We start from the raw sequence: 25,642 nt of genomic DNA on the forward strand, positions 1-25,642 counted from the left end.
CTCTCTTGTTGGTTCCTGAACCAATTGCTCCATGAAGCAGTTGTTTATTCCATCTAGGAATTTTATGTCTCTAGCATATCCTGATACAAAGTATCCAACTTTATTTACAAAATCCGTAGCCTCAACCAAGATCATGAGATTGATTTAATTTCTATCTGATGTATGTTGAATTATTTCATATCTCCTGTGGTGCTTGGAATTCTATACCTCAGAGTTTCAATTTCTGACCGACGAAAGGTTGTTAAAGGCATGTTTTATCAGTGAAATGTAGGGGTGGGCACACAGTAAAAAAATGTTTCCTTTCATTTTTATTTCATTTATTTTCTGCCGATATTTTAATGTATTTCATTTCATTTCGGGGGTTTTTTCTTTTTGGTATGCGCCATTCATTCAGAGCACGTACGAAAAGACATAAGAATAAAGCATTTTGTTCATTTTTCTTTCTGTCATTTTGTTAAAAAAAAAAAAAAAAAAGACATGAAATGACATTTCCTGTGTCGTTTCAAATGACCGCACATCCCTGGTGAAATGCACCTCTTGCAGTTGCCTTGCCTGACTGTCCATCCGTTCACCTCTATCAGGGCCACCTTCTATGGAATGAATTTGGCTAAAATTTGATAAGAGAATCTCTTACCAAGGTGCTGGCACTCCCAATCAAAGGTCCATGCAGTGTCTCCCACCTTCCAATAGATCTGCCAGGAAAGCAGACCCAGCCCTGAATATGCAGGCGTAGAAATATGCCAGACTGCAAGTGTGCACTTATTTTTAGCTGGGTTCTTTTTTTAATAGTTACTTTTTAACTAATAATGCTAGAAAAGATTTGCTATCTGTTTATCCTTCATGTTTTCACAGCAAAAGCTGGAATGTTTAGATTTGGTGCACACATCTGAGTTATTAGTAGTTTTCAAATCTATCTAGGAAGATTATAACTGCATGAAAAGTAAAGTTAATCATTTCTCAAAAAGTAATTATATTCAGTATCTCTAAAAGCCGTTTTAGGATTAACAGCTACTGGAGATACTCGGTTCTCAATTTATTTTAAAAATTAAAGGAGTCTCAAATGAACCCTGAAGTATCTGAAAAAAAAAAGAAAGAAAATTGTACTAGGTTCTAATTTTTAAAGGATTTCTCTTCCTTGGGAGCCTCTGTGGAATGTGGATAGGGGCTTCCTAGTTTTTATCTCTCTTTTTTGTGTAAAAAAAAAATAAAATTGTTGATGTATTCACTTTGTCTATGTCCTGTACACATTATCTCATCAAACATTCAAAAGCAAGAATATTTTTAGAATAAGTAGATCTATATAAAAGCAAGAAAACAAAATGAAGTTTTCCCAGAAAACATGGATTTAGCTCAAAATTGAAAATTATAAAATAAACAAAACATAGAATCATCCAATAGTGTCTCAACTTGCCCCATCATCATTGGACTTCCTTCTCATGAACTAGCTTGTAAAAATTGGAATTCCTTTGTATTGAGATCAAGAGTTCCTTATTCACGAAAGTTCTTACATAATCTGTCACTTTAGTTCCGGACTTAAATTGTGTCGTACGGTCAGGGCTCACCCTAGTGAGGTGCAGGGTCTGGGGAAATCAGCCCCAGTGGGTCCCTCTCAGATATTGAAGAATAAGGGAGGGAGGGAGTCCATCAAGATTGAAGAATGGGGGGAGGGAGGGCACTGCCCCTTCCAGCATGGCACACGTCTCCTCGCGTGGACTGCTGCAGCTCCTGCCCCACTGCCACTCCTGATGAACTGGAACAGATGTTAGACATTGGGTGGGTGGAGAATGGCAAGGCTAATGTGGAATCACAAGTCAAACCCCCCCCCCCCCAAAAAAGCTGAAAAATGGCTCCTCCCTCAAGGACAACTTGCTCAAAGGGTGATGGTGGGACTGGACTTAAATCAACTTTTACTACGTTTTACAATTATAGTTTGTTTTAGAAAAAATATGCTCATACAGATTACTCTGTAATTACTTGGTGGCCTATGTGAAAAGTTCTAGTACCTCATGGGTCATGTAAAAACTTGATTCTCTGCATGTTGTGATATCTTTTTTTTTCTTACTTAGTAGATTTGCATGCAAGTTTCTAAAGCCAAGTAGATCCCTGTCATGTGCTAAGTAAAGGTATCATGATCTGCACAGAATATCGTTATGACCGTCGGCCACGGCCGACCCAACTCACATTCTGCCATGCCTGACCCTCCACTCCAGGTGAACTTGCGGCTCTGGCCAGACATTGTCTCCATGCTGTTCCTGGTCCTCCTTGCTCCACATGGCAGCTGGGATGCCACCAGCCCATGCTCCGACTCCGGGCCTTCCTACGTGTGCGTGCGCGCCATCTGTTCGCTATTTAAAGGGCCAATGGCAGGAACCCTTGGGCCGTCCCCGACTGATGACATCAATACCTTGGGATACTTAAGCACCTCCTTTGGCCTATGCAAACTGACTTGGCAACGAGTTCCTTCACCTCACTGGTGCTTGTTCCTGTCTCTCCGGACCTGTGGTTCCTGCCTTGGATCTCTACCTCCTGTTTTGGACTCTGTCTCAGATACCTGCTCCTCAGGGGCCTACTTGTGTTTCCTCTCAGGAGACCTTGTCTCCAGGCTTCCCCGCTCCTCGGGGCAGCCCCTACGACACTTCATCAGAGACTTTGACTCAACACTTCCCCACTCCTCGGGGCAGTCTCTACGTTATTACACCAGTGGCGTTACACTACACTTCCCCACTCTTCGGGGCAGTCTACGTCACTACCTCAGAGACTGGACTCTGCACTTCCCAGCTCCTTGGGGCAGCCCCTACGTCATCACACCAGAGACCCTGTTGCTACTCTGTCCCGCCCCTTGGGACAGTCTCTGCATTACTCCTTCAGAGATCCTGTCTCTGCGCTCCTCGGGGCCTACCTATCACACCTCTGCATTGGAAATTCCTTCTCTGGTACATCATATCTTCAGTTCTGCCTAGTACTGCAATCACGTGGCATTGACGCAGGACATATTCTCTCTACTGAACTATAGTTGTATCCCTGTTGCAGCAGACCTCGCTTCCCGACGGTGAGGAACTTTGGGGCCCCAACCCTGAGGTAGCATCAACCTCCACCTCAGGCCAAGGGTCCACGAAACTCACAAATCCTAACAAATTGCAAGTCCATGGACCCGGCAGAGGTTTGAGCTTTACAGGACATTCCTGGCCTGGCGCAAAAGATCATCAAACAAAAAAAAAACAACTTGGAAGCACTAGCAGCAGCTATAGATAATCTGAGCCTCCGCTTGGACACCGCAGTGACCATGACGTCCTCCAAGCTCAACGCTTCTACCTCCATGCCGGTTCCTCGACCGACTGTTCAGCTGCTGGCACCCCCATGATTCTCTTGGAATCCCCTGACATGCAAAGGTTTCCTTAACCAATGTAATGTGCACTTTTGCGTGCAACCTGCTTCTTTTCCTGATGTGATTACCAAGACCACTTACATCCTCTCTCTCCTGGATGGTAAGGCCTTGGCCTGGCCTCTCCTCTATGGGAGCGTGCCGACCTGGTCCTACGAGATTTGCCTGGGTTTCTTGTCTTATTTCGCTCCATCTTTAATTATTTATTTATTTATCCAGTTTTTTTAAATAATCTTACAGAATAACTTACAATGAATCTCAAAAGCAGATTACATTAATCAGTTTTCATGAACAAACAATACAGAGATTCAATATAAGTCAAAATTCCTAAACAATATAAAGTAAGATAAAAGGGATACCAATAATTATGGAGCAACATAAATCTAAATCATACCTCTTGTAGTCTAATAAGGAGAAAAAACAATAGCAGCCTTTATCTCTTATCCAGCTCCTGAGGGTTTAGATAGCTTTGGCTTCAGTTTTACAATTAGACAGGAAGTTCTCCAATTCAGATGGTTCATAGAAAATATAGGTGTTTTCCTTATACTGTGCTACACATTTACAGGGGTATCTTTAACTTGTATGGACACCCAGAGATCTCGCCTCTTGACACAGACTTACAAAAATGTTTCTACGGCTTTGGGTTTCTTTCATAATATCAGGGTAAATCCAAACCTTTTGTCCATAATATAATTTGTTCCGATTGCGTAGGAACAATCTTAATACCAAATCTCTATCAATTGGGTTAATAAATGTTACTAATAAAGTTCCCCTGTATTCAATTTGCTCTTCCATCGATGTTTCTAGGAAGGCTGTAAGGTCTGTTTCTAAATTCACGTTTAAATCCTTTTTCATTAAGTTAGAAACATTTTTAGATACTGGAGCATAGTATATTTTAGATGTTGCAGGAATTTTTTCAGCTGACATTAATAACACATCCATTAAATATTTCTTAAATTGTTCTTTAGGAGATATCACTTTTACACAAGGAAAATTTAATATTCTTAAATTTAAATAACGTGTCCTGTTTTCAATGATTTCAGTTTTTCTTCTCATTAACTTATCTGAACAGATCAAATTAGTTTGAACTTCAAAAACAGAATTTAACTGATCTGATACTTTAATTTTACCTTCACATTTATCAACTCTTGATTGAGTTTCTAAGACTAAATTTTGTGACTTATTTACCACATTTGTCAATATCGATATAGAACCCTCCAAAGCCACTATAGCATTCCATATTGCATCTAAAGTTATTACATCTGGTCTAACTAATTTTTCCATCATGAAGCCAATACTCTTCCCCCCCCCCTCCCTGCAGACTTCAGAGATCTTAGAGATCTCAGCTACTGGGTCTCCTTCCCTCATATGATCTTCTCCAATAAGTTTACCTTCAATAGGCAACTTTTCGTTTCTTACTTCCCCTCCAAGTCCCTCCTCTAAGTCCGGCCTAACTCCAACCAATGGTAGGATATCCCGGGCAGAGTCCTGAAGGTTGGTAAGATATGGAGGCGAAGGAGTTTCAGGGGCTCCCGGGCTCAGTGAAAGTTGATCTTCCAAAAGAGGCAGGTTTTGCTCCTTTCCTGCACTTTCAGCGGATTTATTTCCCGGGGATGAGGCTGCGGCCGGTGTAAAGTAACCTTGAATTAAAGGTTGTAAGGGGGTTACTATCGCTGAGGCAGAGGATTCCAAGCGAAGTCTCTCCTTACGCTTGGTATGAGGCATTATAAAATAAATTAAGAAATAGTACTTAGCAGGCTACTATACAAGCTTCTCCTTATAATATTCAACGGTATACCTTTTGAACGGGAGCCTCTGAGATAGGAATAATTTCTCTTGTTTACACAGTCCAATGCGGAGATCGAAGCGAAGTTGAAGCTAAGTCGCGCGCGCCTTTAGCGAGCGCGGCTTCAGCGACGTGCCGGCAGACGCGCCGCAGGAAACACACCTTTAAGGACCCCAGCGGTCCGCCAATTATGACATCAGACAGAGAGGCACCAGGGACGCCGTTGGGGCCGGGAAGCCAGTCCTCACCCCCGGTAGGCCCTGGGACGCTTTTCTCTCCCTTATTCCTTCTCCTCGGCCTCCATTTCGCTTCGTCTTTGACAACCCTGGCAGAACATCCGCATCCTGATCCACGCTTCTTCATCTCCGTTAGGGCACCAGGTCCTTGGCAGATTACATCATAGAATTCTGGACACTGGCGTTTGAATTCCATTGGGACCTTGATTGTCTCCGCTCCATTTTTCTCAAAGGACTGAGCTCTCAAATTAAAGATGAGCTGGCAGCTCGAGAGTTGCCTGCATCCTTGGACTCTTTAATCGACCTAGCTGGGCGATTGACCGATGCCTCCAGGAACGTTCATGGGAAATCCGGGCCTCCAGAGGATCTACGTCCAGCTCGTCCCATCGTCAATGTTTTTCCTTCCCCAGGTTAGACTCGGTCCAAAACAAACCTGAAGAAGAACCCATGTAACTGGGCCAAAGCAAGCTTTCGCCCAATGAATGACGTTGCCGCCAGCAATCAGGTCTCTGCTTATACTGTAGCAAGTCCGGCCATGCCTTAGCCACATGCCCTGTCTGTCCGGGAAACTCCCAGGCCTAGGTTCAGAAGGAGGACTGCTCCTAGGCCTGACTTCACCTTCTCCTCCATTAACCTTGCCTGTATCCATCAAGCTGGATAACCAAGAGTTTCACACCCTGGCTCTTGTAGACTCTGGTGCTGGTGGAAATTTTATCTTAAAACAGCTGACTGAGCACCTCCAGATTCCCACCATCCGCTCCCCAGTTCCTCTACTTCTTTCGTCCATTCATGGAGAGCCATTGCCTGGTCAAATTACTCATACCACAGCTCCTCTGCCCTGGTTCCCTGCAAGGCCATACATCTGGTGGTTCTAGGCCTGCCATGGCTACAACAACATACTCCCCGGTTTGATTGGGCCTCCTTACAGCTTTCTCACTGGGGATCTTTTTGCCATACCAATTGCCTAGAGCCCGTCTCGCCTCTACCCTGCCTGAGTACTTCGATTTTATCTCCTGGCCTTCCTTCACAATACTCATCCTATGCAGATGTGTTCTCCAAAAAGGCCACGGACACTCTGCCTCCGCATTGAACTTACGATTGCGCATTTAACTTAGTACCCAACATCGAGTCTCCTCGGGGAAGGATTTACCCATTATCGCTCACCGAAACTCAGGCTATGTCTGAATACATCCGCGAGAACCTGGCCAAGGGGTTCATTCGACCCTCCAAATTTCCCCCGGTGCAGATTTTTTCTTTGTGGGGAAAAAAGGTGGATCACTCCGCCCTTGAATCGATTACCGGAGTTTGAACGCGATCACCCTGAAAGACCGCTATCCTCTACCTCTAATGCCAGGGAGAGTCTGGGACATCCTCTGGGATGAAGGATCTGGAGAGCGCGTCAGCTCGGCAATTCTTGTTGGCTGGACAGTAGCACAGCAGGAAATTAAACCGGGTAAAGAAGAGGGCCCAGCGGGCCTGGTGATGATTCAGACGTTGACCGGCTCCAGGGAGCAAAAAGTTTCTCCAAATTGGATCTCAGGGGAGCCTACAATTTGGTTCGTATCCGCAAAGGAGATGAATGGAAAACAGCATTTAATACCCAAGACGGCCACTTTGAATACCTTGTGATGCCGTTTGGCCTTTGCAATGCCCCAGCTGTGTTCCAAAATTTAATGAATGACCTACTTCCCTGGGTTGAGTGCCTTGAACTCTCATCCATCTTCTTCAACTGGCTCATCACCGTTTCAAGTAGTCTATGGATGCCAACCTCTTCCTCCTCTACCACTTCCGTTGTCTGTTCCTTCACCAGTGGCCCAGTCGACCGCCCAGGAGTTGCACCAATTATGGAACAGCGTGAAGCATTTGCTACAGAAAGTGGCTCACACAGCCAAAAGATTCTTTGACACTCATCACCATGAAGCTCCCCAGTTTAATCCGAGTGACAAGGTGTGGCTCAGTACTCGGATCATCCGTCTCAAACTCCCTTCTTCCTGCTTTGCTCCCAGGTATATCGGTCCCTTCCTGGTGGTCCGCCGTTTGGGTCCAGTCACTTACAAACTACGGCTCCCAGCCTCTCTTAAGATCCACAACGCCTTTCATGTATTTTTGCTATTCTCACAGGACAAGCAGGATGGTAGTCCTCACATATGGATGACATCATCAGGATGGAGCCCAACCACGGAAAACTTCTGTCAAAGTTTCTAGAACTTTGACTGGCCCCTACTGGGCATGCCCAGTGTGGCACTAACCCTGCAGCCAGCAGGGGTCCCCCTTCAGTCTTCTTTTTTCTGCGCAGCAGTAGCCTTGCAGTAAAGGAGCTCTGAAGAGATTCCTGACAGGAATTTTCCTCACGGAATTACTAAAAGTTAATTTGCCCCACAGGGGTCCCTCCTCTAACTTTTCTTAGTCCGCGGTACTCCGGTAAGTTTTTACCCATTTTCCATCGATTACCATCGAGTTTGGCCCTCGCGGCCTACTGGCAGTCGACCGTACCGCGGCTCGATTTTTTCCATGGCATGGCGTCGGGGTTTCGTCGGTGCCCGGACTGTACCTGTACCATTTCTATCACAGACCCCATAAAATCTATGTAATGTGCCTAGGACGCGAGCACGATGTCTTGATCTGCACCAAATGTGCCCTAATGACACCGAAGGGTCGCAAGGCCAGAATGGAGAAGATGGAACTTCTCTTCCATGCTCAAACCCCAACTCCGTCCATTGCATAGACGTCGTCGGAACCGGCACTGTCAACTTCGCGCCAGCATCGACCACTGATCGGTGACCGACCGCCATTGACGACTTCTCGGCCATCGACACCCTCCACTCCCTCTCAGGACTGAGGGGATCGCAGGGAGAAACATCGCCATCGACACCTTAAGACTTGGACCATCGAGGGAGCGAAATCATTGACCTCGCCATTGTCCGAGCCGCTGTCGAAGAGACCCCGTCCAGGAAAGGCACCGACCATTCCTGCGACCGAGTCACCGAGGCAACCCTCACCCGATCGGGGATCGGGAGCCGCGACTCTGCCTTTAACGGTGGTCCCTCCGGCTATGCCTCTGCCTTCTTCTTCTGCACCGGAGCTGGGGCTGCGTGCTCCAGGTCTCCGAGAAGAACTGGACTGGATAGTTCAGGAGGCCATCGACAAGGCGATGCAACGTCTTCAGGTTCCTCCGGCGTCGACACCGGCACCGTCTGTGGAACCGATCATCGACCCGATTCCTGCAGTGCTGGCACCGCTGCTTTCCAGGATGGAAGTGCTTGTGACCGCCTTTCCTCCGATGGTTCCCGGGTCTCCGATGGCTCCGATGCCCCCCCATTGACAGCATCATCGGGAGGAGAAACACAGTTTCGCATCCCTCCATCGGGAGTTCTGCCTCAGCCATCGATGCCGATACGTCCCTCGCCACCGACCCATCCATCAGTGCCGATAAGTCCGTCGGCACCACCGACTCATCCATCGATGTCTTCGATGCCTGCACCGGTGCCTTCGATGCCATCATCGGTGCCTCCGATAATTCCTCCGATTCCTTCGGAGCCTAAACCGGGACCTTCAGGTCTTCAACCACCCTGTCCCCCTCTAGTTCCTAGAGGAGCAGGTGCTGATCCTTACGACACCTGGGGTGATGACACTTCAACAGACACCGATGATTTACCTTCACCCACTGAGAGTAGGAAGCGTTCTCCTCCAGAGGACCTCTCCTTTATAAATTTTGTGAAGGAAATGTCTGAATTGGTTCCCTTCCAATTGCAGACTGAACAGGATGATAGGCATCAGATGATGGAATTGCTCCAATTCTTGGATGCCCCCAAGGAAATCACCTCTATTCCCATCCATCAGGTCCTTCTTGATCTTCTTAAAAAGAACTGGGAACATCCTGGATCTATTGCTCCAGTACATAGAAAAGCTGACACTATCTATTTGGTACAATCAGCCCCAGGTTTTCAAACATTTCAGCTTGATCACCACTCGGTTGTTGTAGAGTCTGCTCAAAAAAGGGCAAAGAGGTCAAAACCTCACTCATCTGTTCCTTCTGGAAAGGAACAGAAGTTCCTAGATAACATTGGTCGCTGAGTATTTCAAGGGGCCATGCTCATCTCCCGAATTGCAGCCTACCAGCTTTATATGACCCAATATAACAGGGTCATTTTTAAGCAGATACAAGAATTCTCAGACTCCCTGCCTCAGCAATTTCAAGAACAATTACAAACCCTAGTCAACAAGGAGTTTGAGGCAGGCAAGCATGAGATTAGAACATCTTATGACATTTTTTACACTTCTACCAGAGTGTCTGCAGCTGCCATTTCGGCGAGGGGGTGGGCCTTGCTCAAGTCTTCTGACCTTCGCCCAGAAGTACAAGACCGGTTATCTGACCTGCCTTGTGTCGGAGATAATCTGTTTAGCAAACAGATTCAACGGACGGTGGCAGAATTAAAAGACCATCATGAGACCCTAAGACTCTTTGATGCCTTCTGACTTCTCAAAACAGCCTTTCAGAAAGGACTCAAGAAGTCATTCTTCCGCCCGAAGAAGTCTTACCCGCCACCATCCAGATCCCGTGCCACGAGACCTTATCAAAAACCACAGTCTCGTCAAGCCCGAAAGCAAAAACCACAAGCAGCTCCTCAACCAGAACCTGCTTCAGGTTTTTGACTTCCATTTAGAGAGCAGCAGCCAGATTCCTCTGTCGCACATACCAATTGGAGGTCGATTGTGCCACTTCCACAACATGTGGCATTCAAACACATCCGACAAATGGGTATTGGCAATCATTACTCAAGGTTACCATCTGAACTTTCTTGCCCTGCCACCGGATTCCCCACCTCTACAGATGTGGAGAACATCTGAACATTCCATTCTTCTGGATCAAGATGTTTCCCTTCTTCTCCAGTCAAGAGCAATAGAACCCGTTCCATACTCTCAGCAAGGCCTAGGGTTCTATTCCCGGTACTTCCTAATCCCCAAAAAATCGGGAGGCGTCCGTCCTATTCTGGACCTACGCGCCCTCAACAAGTACCTCCAGCGAGAAAAGTTCAAGATGGTCACCTTGGGATCGCTTCTACCTCTTCTTCAAAGAGGAGACTGGCTCTGCTTTCTGGACCTCCAGGACGCATATACCCACATTGCGATAAGTCCAGCTCACCGCAAGTACCTGAGGTTCCTAGAAGGCCCCAAGCACTATCAATACCGAGTGCTTCCATTCGGCCTAGCATCTGCTCCACGAGTCTTTACAAAATGCCTCATAGTCGTCGCAGCCTTCCTCAGGACACAAGGTATTCACGTCTACCCCTATCTGGACGACTGGTTAGTCAGGGCTCCCACTCAGCAAACTGCTCTGTCGTCCCTCAATCTAACCTTACATACTCTAATTTCATTAGGATTTCTCGTCAATTACGACAAATCCTATTTAGTCCCATCTCAAACCTTGTCGTTCATTGGGGCAGACTTGGACACCTTACAGGCAAAGGCTTTCCTGCCTCGACAACAAGCACTGACTCTGGTATCTCTTGCCCACCAGCTGCAGTCCCAATACTCTGCGACTGCACGCCAATTTCTTGTCCTCCTGGGACACATGGCGTCCTCAGTCCACGTCACACCAATGGCTCGCTTGACCACGAGACTCATGTACTGGACTCAGATCTCAATGGACTCAAGCTACTCAACCTCTGTCAGCCATTGTCCAGGTCACGGACTCACTCCGTCTGTCACTCGCCTGATGGAAAAATCAGATCAATCTCCTCCAGGGATTGCCCTTCCAGGTTCCAAATCCTCAAATCATTCTCACCACCGACGCTTCCAACCTCAGGTGGGGAGCCCACGTAGCCGTTTGCAGACACAAGGATCTTTGTCTCCAGAGGAAGCCAAACACCAAATAAATTTCCAGGAACTTCGAGCAATCAGATATGCTCTCAGGGCCTTTCAGGATCGCCTATTAAATCAGGGCATCCTGATTCAGACGGACAACCAGGTGGCCATGTATTACATCAACAAGCAGGGAGGTACGGGCTCCTTCCTTCTGTGTCAGGAAGCTGCACAGATTTGGGCGGAAGCTCTCTCCCATTCGATGTACCTCAGGACCACCTACTTAACGGGAGTGGACAATGTGCTGGCAGACAAGCTGAGTCGTGTCTTTCAACCGCACGAGTGGTCTCTCAACCCCTCGATAGCGAACTCCATCTTCCAACAGTGGGGATATTCTCGGATAGACTTCTTCACGTCCCCACAAAACCACAAAGTGGAGAACTACTGCTCTCTCATTTGCAGCAAACACTCTCAGCCCAGAGACGCATTCTCCCTCTCATGGGCAACCGGTCTGCTCTATGCATTCCCTCCACTTCTTCTTCTCTCGAAGACTCTTTTGAAGTTACGTCAGGACAAAGGAACCATGATCCTGATAGCACCTCACTGGCCACGCCAAGTGTGGTTTCCAATTCTGCAGGATCTCTCCATCCGCAGGCACATTCCCTTGGGAAAGGACCCGCTTCTGATCACTCAAAACGACGGGTGCCTATGACATCCCAATCTTCAAGCCTTGTCCCTGACGGCATGGATGTTGAAAGGTTAATCCTTCAGCCACTTAACCTTTCTGAACCAGTTTCCCGTGTCTTGATCGCTTCACGGAAGCCTTCCACGAGAAAATCTTACTCTTACAAATGGAAAAGGTTCACGTCATGGTGCTCTTCTCCCCCCAGTAGGGGCTCTTCTCCCCCCAGTAGGGGCCAGTCAAAGTTCTAGAAACTTTGACAGAAGTTTTCCGTGATTGGGCTCCATCCTGATGATGTCATCCATATGTGAGGACTAACATCCTGCTGTCCTGTGAGAACACCTGTTACAGGTAAGCAACATTTGCTAAACCTTTGGTGCTGTTAGGATTCTCCAAAAAGGCTCCGGATCCTCAACCTGTGTCCTCCAAAGCGGATGTGATTTACCAAGTTCAAGACGTACTAGATGTACGAAAACGTGGAAAGAAATGAGAGTACCTCCTGTCTTGGGAGGGCTTCAGCCCAGAAGAAAATTGTTGGGAGCCCGCCACCAATATCCTGGATAAGGATCTCATCAAGCAATTTTATGCTACACATCCTTTAAAACTCAAACCCCCAGCCGCAGCCGACCCAATTCATATCCTGCCATGCCTGGCCCTCCACTCCAGGTGAACTTGTGGCTCTGGTCAGCCATTGTCGCCGTGCTGTTCCTGGTCCTCCTTGCTCCACATGGCGGCTGGGACACCACCAGCCCACGCTCCAATTCCGGGTCTTTCTAGGCGTGCACACGAGCGCCATCTGTTCTCTGTTTAAAGGGCCAATGGCGGGAACTTCTGGGCCGTCCCCAACTGATGACATCATTACCTAGGGATACTTATGCACCTCCTTTGGCCTATGCAAACTGACTTGGCAACGAGTTCCTTCACCTCACTGGTGCTTGTTCCTGTCTCTCTGGACCTGTGGTTCCTGCCTTGGATCTCTACCTCCTATTCTGGACTCTGGCTCGAGTACCCGCTCCTCGGGGGCCTGCTTGCACTTCCTCTCGGGAGACCTTGTCTCCAGGCTTCTCCGCTCGTCGGGGTAGCCCCTGCGCTCCTCACCAGAAATCCTGCTGGCTTGCTTCCCGGCTCCTCGGGGCAGCCTTAGCACTGCCTATCAGAGATCCCATCTCTACGCTTTCCTGCTCCTCGGGGCAGCCCCTACCTTACCACACCAGAGACTTTGACTCTAAGCTACGTCACTTCATCAGAGACTTTGACTCTATACTTCATCAGAGACTTTTATCTCTACACTTCCCCGCTCCTCGGGGCAGTCTCTGTGTTATTACACCAGTGGCGTTACACTACCCTTCCCGGCTCCTCAGGGCAGTCTACGTCACTACATCAGAGACTGGACTCTGCACTTCCCCGCTCCTCGGGGCAGCCCCTACGTCATCACACCAGAGACTCTGTTGATATGCTGTCCCGCCATTCGGGACGGTCTCTGCATTACTCCTTCAGAGATCCTGTCTCTGCGTTCCCCGCTCCTCGGGGCCTGCCTATTGCACCTCTGCATTGGAAGTTCCTTCTCTGGTACATCGTATCTTCAGTTCTGCCTAGTACTGCGATCACGAGGCATTGACGTAGGCCGTCCTCTCTCTATGAACTATAGTCATGTCCTTGCTGCAACTGACCTCGCCTCCCGACGGTGAGAACCTGTGGGGCCCCACCCCTCAGGTAGCATCAACCTCCACCTCGGGCCAAGGGTCCACAAAACTCACGAATCCTAACAAATATATTTCCTAAGGGGAAACTGCTTCATAAATCAGTCCAAAGTTATCTTGATAGAATAACCCACAGTATTTGGATTTGTTCAGGCCAATGCAATACTATGCGCTCAGGCTAGCACACAGGTTAACCCGCGGTTGGACTCGCCTTTTGGATGTGTGTCCATAACCCTTTAAGCAATAAGGGGATTAGCACATCCAAAACACATATCCAAACCAGTGTGTAGCTAATAGCACTCATCACATGTCAATGCCATTTTGATGAGGCTATTAGCTATTGCCCTCTTATGTAAAAAAATAAATGTGCAGCCAACGTGCACATTTTTAACCTCAAAAAGTAACGCCAGCCCCGGAGTGGCATTAAGTCCTGAGGAGCCCCAAAAGTTAACAGAAAAACAGAAATAGCTGCTTTTCTGTAGTTTCTCCAACTTAATATTGTGACAATATTAAGTCGGAGGAACCAAAAAAAAGGCATAACTAAAAAAAAAATAAAATAAAATAAAAAATCTTGCCATCAGTCAGGTCAGGAAAAATGGACCCTCAATTAACGAGCATCCATTTTCCCAACCCGTGTCTGTGCACAGGTTAGGAAAACAGATGCTAGTAAAATTGAGCATCTGTTTTCCAAACCTGCACTGACAGCCACCTCTCCTGGGCACCCAATGCCATGGACGCACTAGGGATGCACAATTTATCCCTAGCTCATCCTTTTTAGTTCAACGGCTCATTTGTCTATTGCATCGCGTGCCCAGGAGAGTTGATTGTGAGTGAGTTAAAAAAAAAAAGTGCATCTAGTTTGGACGCATATTTATTTATTTAGCATTTTTTTTATATACCGAGGTATAGCAGAAGTTGCCTTCACTCCAGTTTACATTTACAACAACCTGTTACATTAAAAGTATTTAACAGAGAAAACAGAAACTGGTTCTGAACAATAAATTAATATCAATCAAAATATACAATATAGTTAGGTATATATCTGTGCTCTAAGCATGTAAGGGGACAGCTGATACAGAGAAAAAATCAAGAAGGTTTCTGTGAGTCAGAGTGGTAGTCGTTGGAGGGAGATTGCATGTCCAAGGTGGGACACGCCAAGGGTGTGGACTGAAGTCTTATCCCTTACTGTCTGAGTGTTTGGCTGAGTAGCCAAGCTTTAAGATCTTTTTTAAAAGATTTAAAGTTTTCTTGAGAGCTCAGGTGATGAGGTAGCGAGTTCCATAATTTGGGGCCAATGATGGCGATAGCTCTGTTTCTTGTGGAGGACAATTTGGCTTGTGGTAGAGATGGAACATCTAGATGAAGTTTACTTGTTGACCTTGTCGTACGTAGTGACCTATGTATATGTATGATATTGTCCAGGGCTGTGTAGTCTACTTTATGAATTGTCTTGTGTAAAATTGTAAGGACTTTGAACTCTATTCTTTTCTCCACCGGTAGCCAATGCAAATTGTTGAGTACGGGGGTTATGTGGTCAGATTTTCTTTTACCAGTCAGGACTCTGGCAGCGGCATTCTGAAATAACTGCAGTGGTTTTAAGGTCATTTTAGGTAGACCTATCAGGAGAGAGTTGCAGTAGTCCAGACTGGAAAAGATGAGGGCTTGTAAGATGGTTCTGAAATCGTGGAGGTGAAGCATCGGTTTTAGGTGTTTGAGTATTTGAAGTTTATGGAAGCCTTCTTTTGTTCTTGTTGTAATGTGTTTTTTGTAATTTAGTTCATTGTCTAACCATATGCCAAGGTCTTTTACGTTGTCTTTAAGTTGAATGTGAATGTTGTCAATTTGGAAGGGTGGTGTGGTTATTGATCCTGAGTTTTTTCTTACAATTAGAATATATTCAGTTTTGTTCATGTTTAAACATAATTTTAGGTTGTTTAGCATATTACGAATTGCATCAAGGTGTGAGGCTGCTCTTGACATTGCATCTTCTATGGTGGAAGAGATTGGAATGAGGAGTTGTATGTCATCCGCGTACATGTAGTACGTGATACCTAGACTTGATAGGAGTTGGCATAAAGGTAGAAGGTAGATATTGAAGAGTATGGGCGATAGTGCAGACCCTTGTGGAACTCCTGTTTCAAGGGGGATAGCATCAGATGAATTGTTGTTGTAGGAGACTTTGAAAAACCTGTTTTTGAGGAAAGAGGTGAACCAGCTTAGGGTTTTGCCAGCGAGCCCAATGGTTTCTAGGCTAGAAATAAGCCTTTTGTGGTCAACTGTGTCAAAGGCTGCTGAAAGGTCGAGGAGGATCAGTAGATGCCTAGTTTGTTATCTAAGCCTCTTAGAATCAGATCTCAACATAAGGCCAGACTACCGATCCCTTCTCCTAAACTAACCAAACTTACATCCACAAAAAAACATTCCCTCATTATAGCAGGAACCAAAATGTGGAACAGTATGCCCTCTGATCTGCGCCAAGAACCCTGCCACCGAAAATTTAAGCAGAACTTAAAAACTTGGCTGTTTCGAAAGGCCTTCCTCTGATAGATGTAAATTATGCAATTACATACTTCGCTTCTCAACTAACTCTTGATTCTTGTATACTGCCTTACCTTTCCCTTTCCCACCTACTCCCATTCCTCTCATTACTCATATATATTTGATATGTATACTTCTAGTTTTGCTGTTAATTTAGCACATTACTTATTCCTCTGATGTTTATTGTAAAGCCTTTGGCTGAATTACTGTTTGCTGTAAACCGAGGTGATGTGTATTACGTTCCGCGGTATATAAAAAAAACTATAAATAAATAAATAGAATGGTATCAGAAAGGTTGAGTAGGAGGGTTTCTGTGCTGAGGTTTTTCCTAAAACCGTGTTGGGTGGGATATAGAATTTTGTGGTCGTCAAGATGTTCGTTGAGTTGTTTCAGGACTGCCTTCTCCGTCAATTTAGCAATTTAGCATATGTTTAGCACGTCTGTATTGCAACAGCTTGATTGTCATGAATCTTCTTTTTTACTTGTACAAATGAAAATGACTTTCTTCTCCTAGCCCATGGCAATCCAACGAAAACTAGCACCTTGATAACTTGGTTTGGATATTGACTGTGTGTACACTTATACTTTTTTAATCACAAAGGGTCTGATTCAGCAAGGGCTTTTCTCATGGAAGCAGGATGGGAGAAAAGACTCAGAGGTGGATTTGTAGCAGGATCTAATCATCTAACTAGGGAGAGACTTAGGTAACTAGATCCCACAGGAATAAGGGATTGTCCCCCCTTTCAATGGCTAAATTTACCTCTTAGATTCACCACGTGGCTAAAGTTAGCTGCCGAAAAATCGAGCAGCCCAGGAAAGAGTGTCTTGGGGTCGTGGAGGGGCTTAGCTGCACTAGCTGACTAAATTTAGCCTCTGACCTTTGGTGGCCAAAAGGCAAAGGTTGCAGCTGAAAATTCACCTAAGGTCAGGTGCTGTGCGATTTGTAGAAATGCACCCCCTTAGTAAATCAGTCCCAAAGGGTTGAGTCAGTAGCTATTTTGTTCTTCTGCCTTTGTGGTGTGCGTAGTTTCAGGTTCCCAACTAGGTTTTACCTTGGACCCCTGATACAGTAGATTTCAGGGCCCTTTGACACAGTGATTTTAATTTAAAATCAAATAAAATCTGGAAAAATGAGTAACACATCATCCTGAAGTAGTAGCATTAAGGTGCTCTAGGTCATGCAATCTAAGTAACATTCACTGGTTGGCTTCCAGCCATAGGAAACAGACACATTCTTATTGACCCCAAACGTCTTGCCGAGATTGCAGAAAAGAAGCTCGTTAACAAAGGGATGACGCTGTGTGTGTGCTATGCAGCTACTATCGGAGGCACTGCAACACTTACAGGAACAGGAGCGAACCTCGTGCTGAAAGGACAGATGAATCAGTAAGTACTCAGTAATTCGGCCTCTCTTCCCAGAAATTGCCTAATTAGCTTTGCCTTCTCCATCATGTTAGCCAGTTTCACATGTATCTCATCTGGAGGATAGTGCTGAACGATGACTTAAAAAGGTGAATTTTAAAAGCCTGCCACACACATCACTTGGGGGATGTGTGCACCAACTGAATTTTAAAAGCCACCCAGATTCGTGTGTATCTCCCGCTGCACACACATCTCAAAAGTTTCCAAAAAGAGGATAAGAGTGTGGCCTGGGCAGGGCATGGGCATGAGCATTTCAGGATGTGGCCAAGAAATGTACACGTATAATGCCTAGGTCCAGTGGCGCATAAGTTTACTCCTGCTAGGGATGAGATGTAAGTTAAAAAAAATAAATAAACAGAGCCATTTCTCAGGGGCTTAAAGGGTCTGAGGTAACTAAGGAGAGTTCAGACTATCAAACCAGAGGGGTTTGGAGGACCTAGCTATTAACTGGGCAAACTGGTGAAACTGGCAATGGCATAAATGCACACTCCTTTTAAAATTCCAAAGTGATAGAAGCAGGATTTATGCACCCATGCATGTGCCCACTTAAAATTGGGCTCACATATGTGAGTGGTCAGCCTGTTTTATAATATGTGCAGAAGTTACAAAATGGCTGCGTAGCTGGACGCGTGCCAAAGAGTGCCCACATGCCGGTTTGAAAGTTACTGTCCCTATGTGTAGGTGTTGGCGGTGCAAAGCAGTACATAAGTTTCAGTACCTCCCAATTCATTTGCAATAGCTCAGAGGATGGATTTAAGGTGTGCAGTGTTTGTTTTAGAGATAGTGAAGCAAAGGAATTTGGTTTACTTCAGTTTATTTTAATTTTTGAGCCCGGCAGATCTCCTCCTGCTACTTTGGGCTTCCATTTCTGTCAAAACTGGCCTGTCCCGGACTGTGGAGCCATAAGGTTTCATTCGCCTTTTTCCCCCTGTTTTTTCGCTCCTCGCCTAGTCCACCCATTGCAGTGACATTCTTTGGCTGGGGGCCACAAACTGCAGCTCCCTTCAGAACGCCATACATATGCATCCTGTCACCATTGTGCAGTACTGGAGACTCCCTGAGGACTGTGAGTGCTGTCTCTGCAGCATCTTCAGCAGTTGACAGCCTGGGGAGCAGAAGTCAGGCCTGGGAACCTGGGTGGTTCATGTTAAAGGTTTGCTACTCTTAAGGTTCATTGTAAATTTCTCTAGAAACCCATAAAGGTGTATCAGAGTGCACCCTATAAAGAGGGAAGTGAAGGGACCTATGTAGCCTTGAAAGCTCATATCCAGTATCTTTGGATAATTCTTATGATGGCTCAGTACAAAGTATCGCAGCCTGCAGGAAATCCAGGTTTCACTAGGGCCAATACAGCTTTTAAAACTTTGCATTCTATTAATTTAGAAACTCATGGGAAGGAAAGCACTGAGTGCATTGTTGAGCTAAAGGGCTGGAAGGTTATAGGTAATCTAGCTAAAAAATGTGAACATAAGTGCCATGCTGAGACAGACCAATGGTCCATTGAGCCCAGCATCCTGTTTCTGACAGTGGCTAGTTCAGGTCTCTGGGAAGTACCCGGCAGATCCTACGGGGGAAGTTCTTTCCTTGTTGCTCACTTCCAGAAATAATGATCCCCAAGTCTTTCTGGCTAATAAATGTTAATGAACCAGTCTTCCAGAAACTTGTCCAAACCTTTTTTAAATCCTGCTATACTATTGGGATCTATTCATTTAGGGGTAGATTTTAAAAGACGTGCTGATTTTGTGACGTGCACACGTGTTATAAAATCAATACCCGCGTGCATGCTCCAATAGTGGACTGAGAAGGAACTTCCCTAAACCCCTACTAGTCTGGGGGAATTCTGCGCTACTGCGGAGTGCAGAATTTCCCCCTGTGCAGAATTGCCATTTTCTGCACAGAAAATGGCAGAGGAGACCCCGGCATGCCGTGAACGGAGTGCACAAAGATGAAGGCCCCGGTGCCGCAGGACGCACACCGTTCGCAGTGAAGATGAAGGCCCCGTGAGCCGTGAACGGCGTGTGCTCTGCTCATGGCGAAGATGAAGGCCCCGGTGACAGTGAATGTGTGTGTGTGTCTGTGTGAGAGGAGAGGGGGAGGGGAGGGGTAGGAGAGGAGAGGGAGAGGGGTGTGAGGGAGGGGAGGGGGTAGGAGAGGGGAGGGAGTATGTGAGAGAGCAGGGAGAGGGGGGTGAGAGAGCAGGAGGGTGTGAGAGAGCATGGGGGAGATAAGAGAGCGGGGGGGAGATGCTTGAGTGTGTTTCAGAGAGAGGGAGCCTATATGAGGAGATTGTGAAGGAGTGTGTTTTTGTGTGTGAGAGAGAATTGGAGCTCTTGTATGAAAAAGGGATTGTGTGTATGTGAGGGTGCTAGCCTGTGTGAAGGGATTGTGTATGTGTGAGACAGAGCCTGTGTGAGCGGGTGCGTGAGAGAGAGACATAGGTAGCCTGTGTGAGGGCGTATGTGTGAGAGAGAAAGGAAACTTGTGTGGGTGTGTATGCAAGAGAAAAGGCCCTGTAAGAGGGGATGTGTGTGTGTGCGAGAGAGTGAGGGAGTCTGTATGAGGGGGTGTGTGTGTGTGTATGTGTACTAGAGAGAGGGAGCATAAGTGTGAGAGAGGGAGGGGCAGAGGGAGCCTGTGTGAGGGGCAGTACTGAGAACAGGGTCAAACTCGGACTGGCGATAGAGTGGAAGGAGTTGAGCCTAGAGATGGAGGGGAGAGATACTGGCAGGTGGAGGAGTTGGGGCCTTAGAGGGCAAAGTGGCCAGGGGAGTAGAGAAAGTGAGTGGAAGGGACACTCTTACAGTGAATTTCTAGGCAAATTCTGCTGAAAATATTTAAAATTCTGCATCCTTAAGTAATAACTTTTTTCTGTATTAACTTAAAATGTAATTACTTAAAGACTATCATGTAAATTGTGTGATTTTGACCAATATAAAGTTTGCAGAATTCTTCAGAATTTTGTTTTTGTGTGCAGAATTTTAAATTTTTTGTGCAGAATTCCCCCAGAAGTACCCCCTACCTAACCTTCCTCACTTTTCCCCTCTCCCCTCCTCTCGATCCCCTAAACCCTAGCTATCTACCATCATTTTTTTTGTTAAAGAACTTACCTGCTCCTTTGGAACAATAGTTTTGCGCAGGCCAGCTGCCGACCTTCCTCTTTTCTAAACCCCAGCTCTTCTGCACGTACCAGCAGATATGTGTGTGGCCTGGCCGTTTAGAAAATGTGCTCAATGTGTGCTCGGTCCGGCCACATGCGTATCTGCCAGGATTTGCGTGCGATAGGGATTTAAAATCCCCTGTTAATGTTTGGGTATTTGCCAGATACTTGTGACTTGGATTGGTTACTGTTGGAAACAGGATACTGGGCTTGATGGACCCTTGGTCTGACCCAATATGGCATGTTCTTATGTATTCTTAATCTTGACCGTGTCATCTGATGACAAATTTCATAGCTTAATTGTGCACTGACTAAAAGAATACATTTAAAATTTATTTTAAATCTACTACCAGTTAGTTTCTTGGGGTGTCCCCTCCATTGCCTATTTACCCGTTCCACCCCTCTTATGATTTTATAGAGCTCTCTCATCTGTTTCTTCTACAAGCTGTTTTGCCTCATCTCATAGGGCAGGCAGTCCATCTCCTTGATCATTTTTGTTTCCCTTCTCTGTACATTTTCTATGTCGGTCTTTTTTGAGATGGGACGACCAGGACTGCACACAGAACTTGATGTGCGGTCACATCCTAGATCTGTACGGAGGCATTTTGATATTCTCAGTTTTATTCTCCATCCCCCTTCCCAATGAATCCTAACATTCTGTTTGCTTTTTGGACTGCTGAAGATTTCAAGGTGTTATCCCCAAGGATCGCAAGATCCTTTTCCCAGGTGGTGACTCCTAGCACGGGACCCAGCACTGTGTATGTGGGGAGGGTAATTTTCAGAAGGCAAGCCAAATTTTTATTTTTTTTTTAAAGGAAACTTCCCACAGCTTTTCCCTTTTAAAAATCAGCTGGTGCTGTGGGGATTTCTTTACCTTTTGTACTTTGTAGGAGAGGAGAGGAGGGGAAAATCAGGCTTAGGGATTTCAAAACAAAATCTGTGCACATGCTTTCTTGTCCCCCACCCAGGGCCTCCCACTTTTAATAGCAGGTAAGCGCATGCATGCTGTCGCACTTCTAGCCACATTCACAAGGGACAATAATCACACCCTGTTTTTATGTGAGTTTGCCTGCATACACTTTTATGCCCTCAAAGCTGGGATTATTTTTCTCTCATGTGCATCACATTGCACCTGTACATTATTACAGAGTGATTATAAAAAGCATGTACCTCCATATAGTGCTGTTTAGGCACTCTTCTCTGAGGCCTTTTCAAAATGATATCCAGGATTGTATGCATGTAAATACGTACAGAAGCAATTTCACACAGAATTTTATGGGTACTTGAAAGAAGCAAACTTTCTAAAATGCAAAGGATGCATCTAAATATAGGCGTGAACATTTACTCCTGCTCCCATGCCCCACAAGGGTTTGTGCGGACCTGCCAGTTTACAGCTGAAGTTCGCGCTTACTTTGTCCACAAGGCTTTAGCCATGAGCTCTTTGCTCTAAATTTGGGCTGTTTGGGAGATAGGGGGTAATTCTGTAGCTGCCCGCCTTGGTGTAAAGTCTGTGGATACTTTTTATCCACAGACATAGTAGCAGTGTTCAAAGGAAAAGTGCATGCAAGCTTTCTCTTTGAATATTATCCCACCAAAACTATCAGGGCGCATTTGCACTTACTAAGGTGTGTGTGCGTAATTTTTTCAGAGGAAGACTATGCACTTTACTCTTGAAATGTCAAAAGCATGCATGTAATTCTAAATCCCAGCCTCAACTCCGCCCACAAGAACACCTCTTCCCTAATGGGTAAAAATACACGCACATAAGCCCCATGTCTATACTTTTACCCACCTATAAGACAGGAAAGTTTAAAAAGACCCATTTTTGTGGGTAAACACTGTTTCACTCATGGAAATGGCTTTGAAAATTACTCTCATTTGCCATTTGGATGCCATGTTTTGCACTCCCCCCCCCCCCCCCTTCACGACTTTGCTCGCCAGCTCTCTCCTTCCCTTGGATATGTAGTGGGTGAGTTGAGTGAATGACTATTGTTTGTTGGGGAATAACTGAAGTTGTGTGTCCAGGTTGAGGAGTGGCTGGGCATGTGGAGGAGTAGGGGATGATTGGGGGATGTGGGGGTCGTGGCCTCTGTCTGTGGGGGAATTTGGGAGTGGTGCTGCCTGTGTAGAGGGGAGTTCATGCAGCCTATGTGGAGAGGAGTTGGTGCTGCAGGTGTGGGTGCGTGCATGTGGGTAGGGTGTGGGAGATAGGGATATGCATGTGCATGTGGAGTGGATGTATGCGTGTGAGAGTGCATGTGTGCGGGTTGAGCGTGTCTGTATGCGCCGCTGCACTTGCTGGCCCCACGTGTGTGTGTGGGGTGGTGGGTGAGCATGTGTGTGGGTTGGGTATGTGTGTGTGTATGTGGGGATGTGTCTTCTCTACTCCCTCTCAAATCATCGGCCTGCCCAGGCCCACAAACACCTTCCCTTTAGTTTCCAGTACTCACAAAGTCCCCAGAAGGGCTCTAGGAAGGCTCCCTTCTGTTGTTTAGGTTATTAGGTCTTCTCAGCCCTGCACTGAGCTCCAGGCCAGGCACAGTTTCTCCTCTGGTCCTGCGGGATCCCAGTACACCTCTGGTTGTCCTCTACTTAGCTTGTTACTCATTCAGGTCTTCTGAGGTGCTTGTTGGGAGAGCACCCCACCTGAAATCTCTCTTCCCCTGTGTATACCCGGAGGAGGGGGTGACAGCTACATCTTTACTCCAATCAGGAAGCCCCAGACCCATGCCGAACCATGGCTTATGTACTCCTCTTAAGCACCTGTCCGAAAGAGGCTGTACCACGATTCAATCACCTCTTACCCCTTTGGTGAACTCTCCTTCTCTGGACCATTCCCATTGTAAAATATACCAAATCCTTTAAAAGGATTTCCCCCTGAAGAAAATCAGATATTGAACACAGAAGTCCTCTGTGTCTTAACACCTCACACCTAATAGCACCTAATAGGGGGCCATGCTTATGTTAACTCGGACTGCATTGTAAAGGGCAGGAGGAGAAAAGAGCACAAATAGCCTCAGAGCAAGCAGTTTGTGTTTCCCTTCTCATGGTTTTCCATCTGGTGGTAGCATCTCCTAGACAGGGTGCCCATTTCTGCACTGGAAACAGATTCAGCATTTCTCAGAGCATCTATGAAGACCATTCTATCCCCCTGTGGAGAATGCAGGAAATGTGAACCATGAACCGGTCCATAAGGTTTCTTTCCTTTTGGCTGGCAGGTAGGAGCTGCTAAGAAGACAAAAGTGTTGGGCTGCAGCCATGGGAAAGGAAAGTCAATATCATGCAGATTATATTGTAATAAGCACGCATGTTTGAAAAGACCTTTTGACTATTTTTAGGTAATGAAAAGCTTCATACTAGGTTTCTGTTTGCCTAAGATTGCACAGTGTGTATTTTGACAGCTTATATTTTACTTAATGCTGGCATCTGATCTGACCTAAAGGGCGAGCTCCATTCATTGCCCGCTGGGCATGCTTTCAAAAGGGAATTCGGCCCCATTCTTCAATAAAGCAATTCTGCCGTTTGGTGCAAATAGCGCAGCTCGTTAGGGAACCATGCCCACAGAAGGGATGTGCATTTGTTTGAAACAATGTTTCATGTCCTTTTCAAAATGAAACAATAGGAAAAAAAACACCCCGCATTGTTTTTGGTTTTCCTTCTTTCATTTGTGTGCACTGTTTTACAAAACCTAAAAAGAACTAGAAAATGTGGAAAAAAACCTAAATGACATGGACATTTGTCCCCCAATAACACAAACATTTTTGGCCACCCCTAGCCCTCAGTAGGTACTGAAGATGAAAATACTGGTCTGGATTTAATCCCCGTCACCTCTAGAGTAGGGGGAGGAGCTGAATGGAGAAGAAGGATCAAGGAGGTTTGGTTTTTCAAGCCACAACTGATCCTGTCCCTGGGCAAGAGCTCCAATCTGGCCTGGTTAGACTCATTTCATCCAGGTGTGATTGAACCCTGACTTGGATCCATTTCCTGTTTATTTCATGGCCTAGCTTTCTTTTATGAATTGACCTTCCACCCCAGTCAGGCCCTGATCCCAGCTCCATGCTCTGACCTTTATGGTGAAAGTGGGGAAGAATGGATTCAAGGCTGAGATAGCCACTGGATTTATTTTCTCCTGGTTTTCAGGCCTTTCCTGCTATTTCAATGGCAAAAGTCTGGCTCAGGCTGTGGCCTATAGCTCCGTTTGGAACTCAGTACCAGAAGTTTCTTGATCCAGCCACATAGCTATACCATAATGGCTGGGACCTTCTCCTCCTGCTGGAAACTGTGGTCACAATTTCAGCATTGTCCTCGGCCCATGCTTGGTTAATTAAAAAGAGCCCAGTCCATGACTCATACCTGAGCCTCCCCTATGGAGGAATGACTCCTTCTTTTGAGCTGACTCATCAAACTCAAACGAGTGGCTTGCAATTTATCAAAGTTTGTCCAATGAAAAAATGTTCTCAGATTTACTGTATCAATTCACGTGCCTTTATTTTCAATGAGGAAAACTGCAGTATTTTTTTGCACTGAAATAAAATTATAATACATAGAGGTTGATTTTAAAATCATTGCTCGTACAAAAATGCTCACATATGAATGAGCAATGTAGATTTTAAAAAGCTGCAAAGTACGCACTTATATACAGGTATGCATGTCCAAAATAAGGGGGCAGAAAGGGGTGGAGTATGGGCCGGTCAGGGGCATTCCAGGACGGGGCCCTCACTTTGTTATGGTTTGAGGTGTTGGAGTGGATTCTTGGTGCTATGGCGATGGCCACTCCCATGGGGAGGAGCCCCGTGAGGAACCGCAGTACTAGGCTAGACTCTATACACGCAGACACAGAAGAATGGTATTTATTATACAGCTTGATGATACTGCCCAGGAGATGGCAGCAGTGAGAAAACCCAGTAGAAGGAGTCCAGGGGTCTAATAGATAGTAG

General features: G+C 46.0%; 1 protein-coding gene across 3 annotated transcripts in view; it reads left to right on the top strand.

Annotated features, from left to right (window-relative positions):
• Positions 1-25,642, top strand: part of LOC115096998 (solute carrier family 13 member 5-like) — a 227,180-nt gene that overhangs the window by 123,277 nt on the left and 78,261 nt on the right. For all 3 annotated transcript variants that reach the window (XM_029612371.1, XM_029612373.1, XM_029612372.1), the window contains exon 6: positions 17,341-17,512. In XM_029612371.1, coding sequence (XP_029468231.1) covers positions 17,341-17,512 — 172 coding nt within the window. The remainder of the gene's footprint in view (positions 1-17,340; positions 17,513-25,642) is intronic.

Source organism: Rhinatrema bivittatum, chromosome 8 (genome assembly GCF_901001135.1).
Source record: "Rhinatrema bivittatum chromosome 8, aRhiBiv1.1, whole genome shotgun sequence".
Taxonomy (NCBI): Eukaryota; Metazoa; Chordata; class Amphibia; order Gymnophiona; family Rhinatrematidae; genus Rhinatrema; species Rhinatrema bivittatum.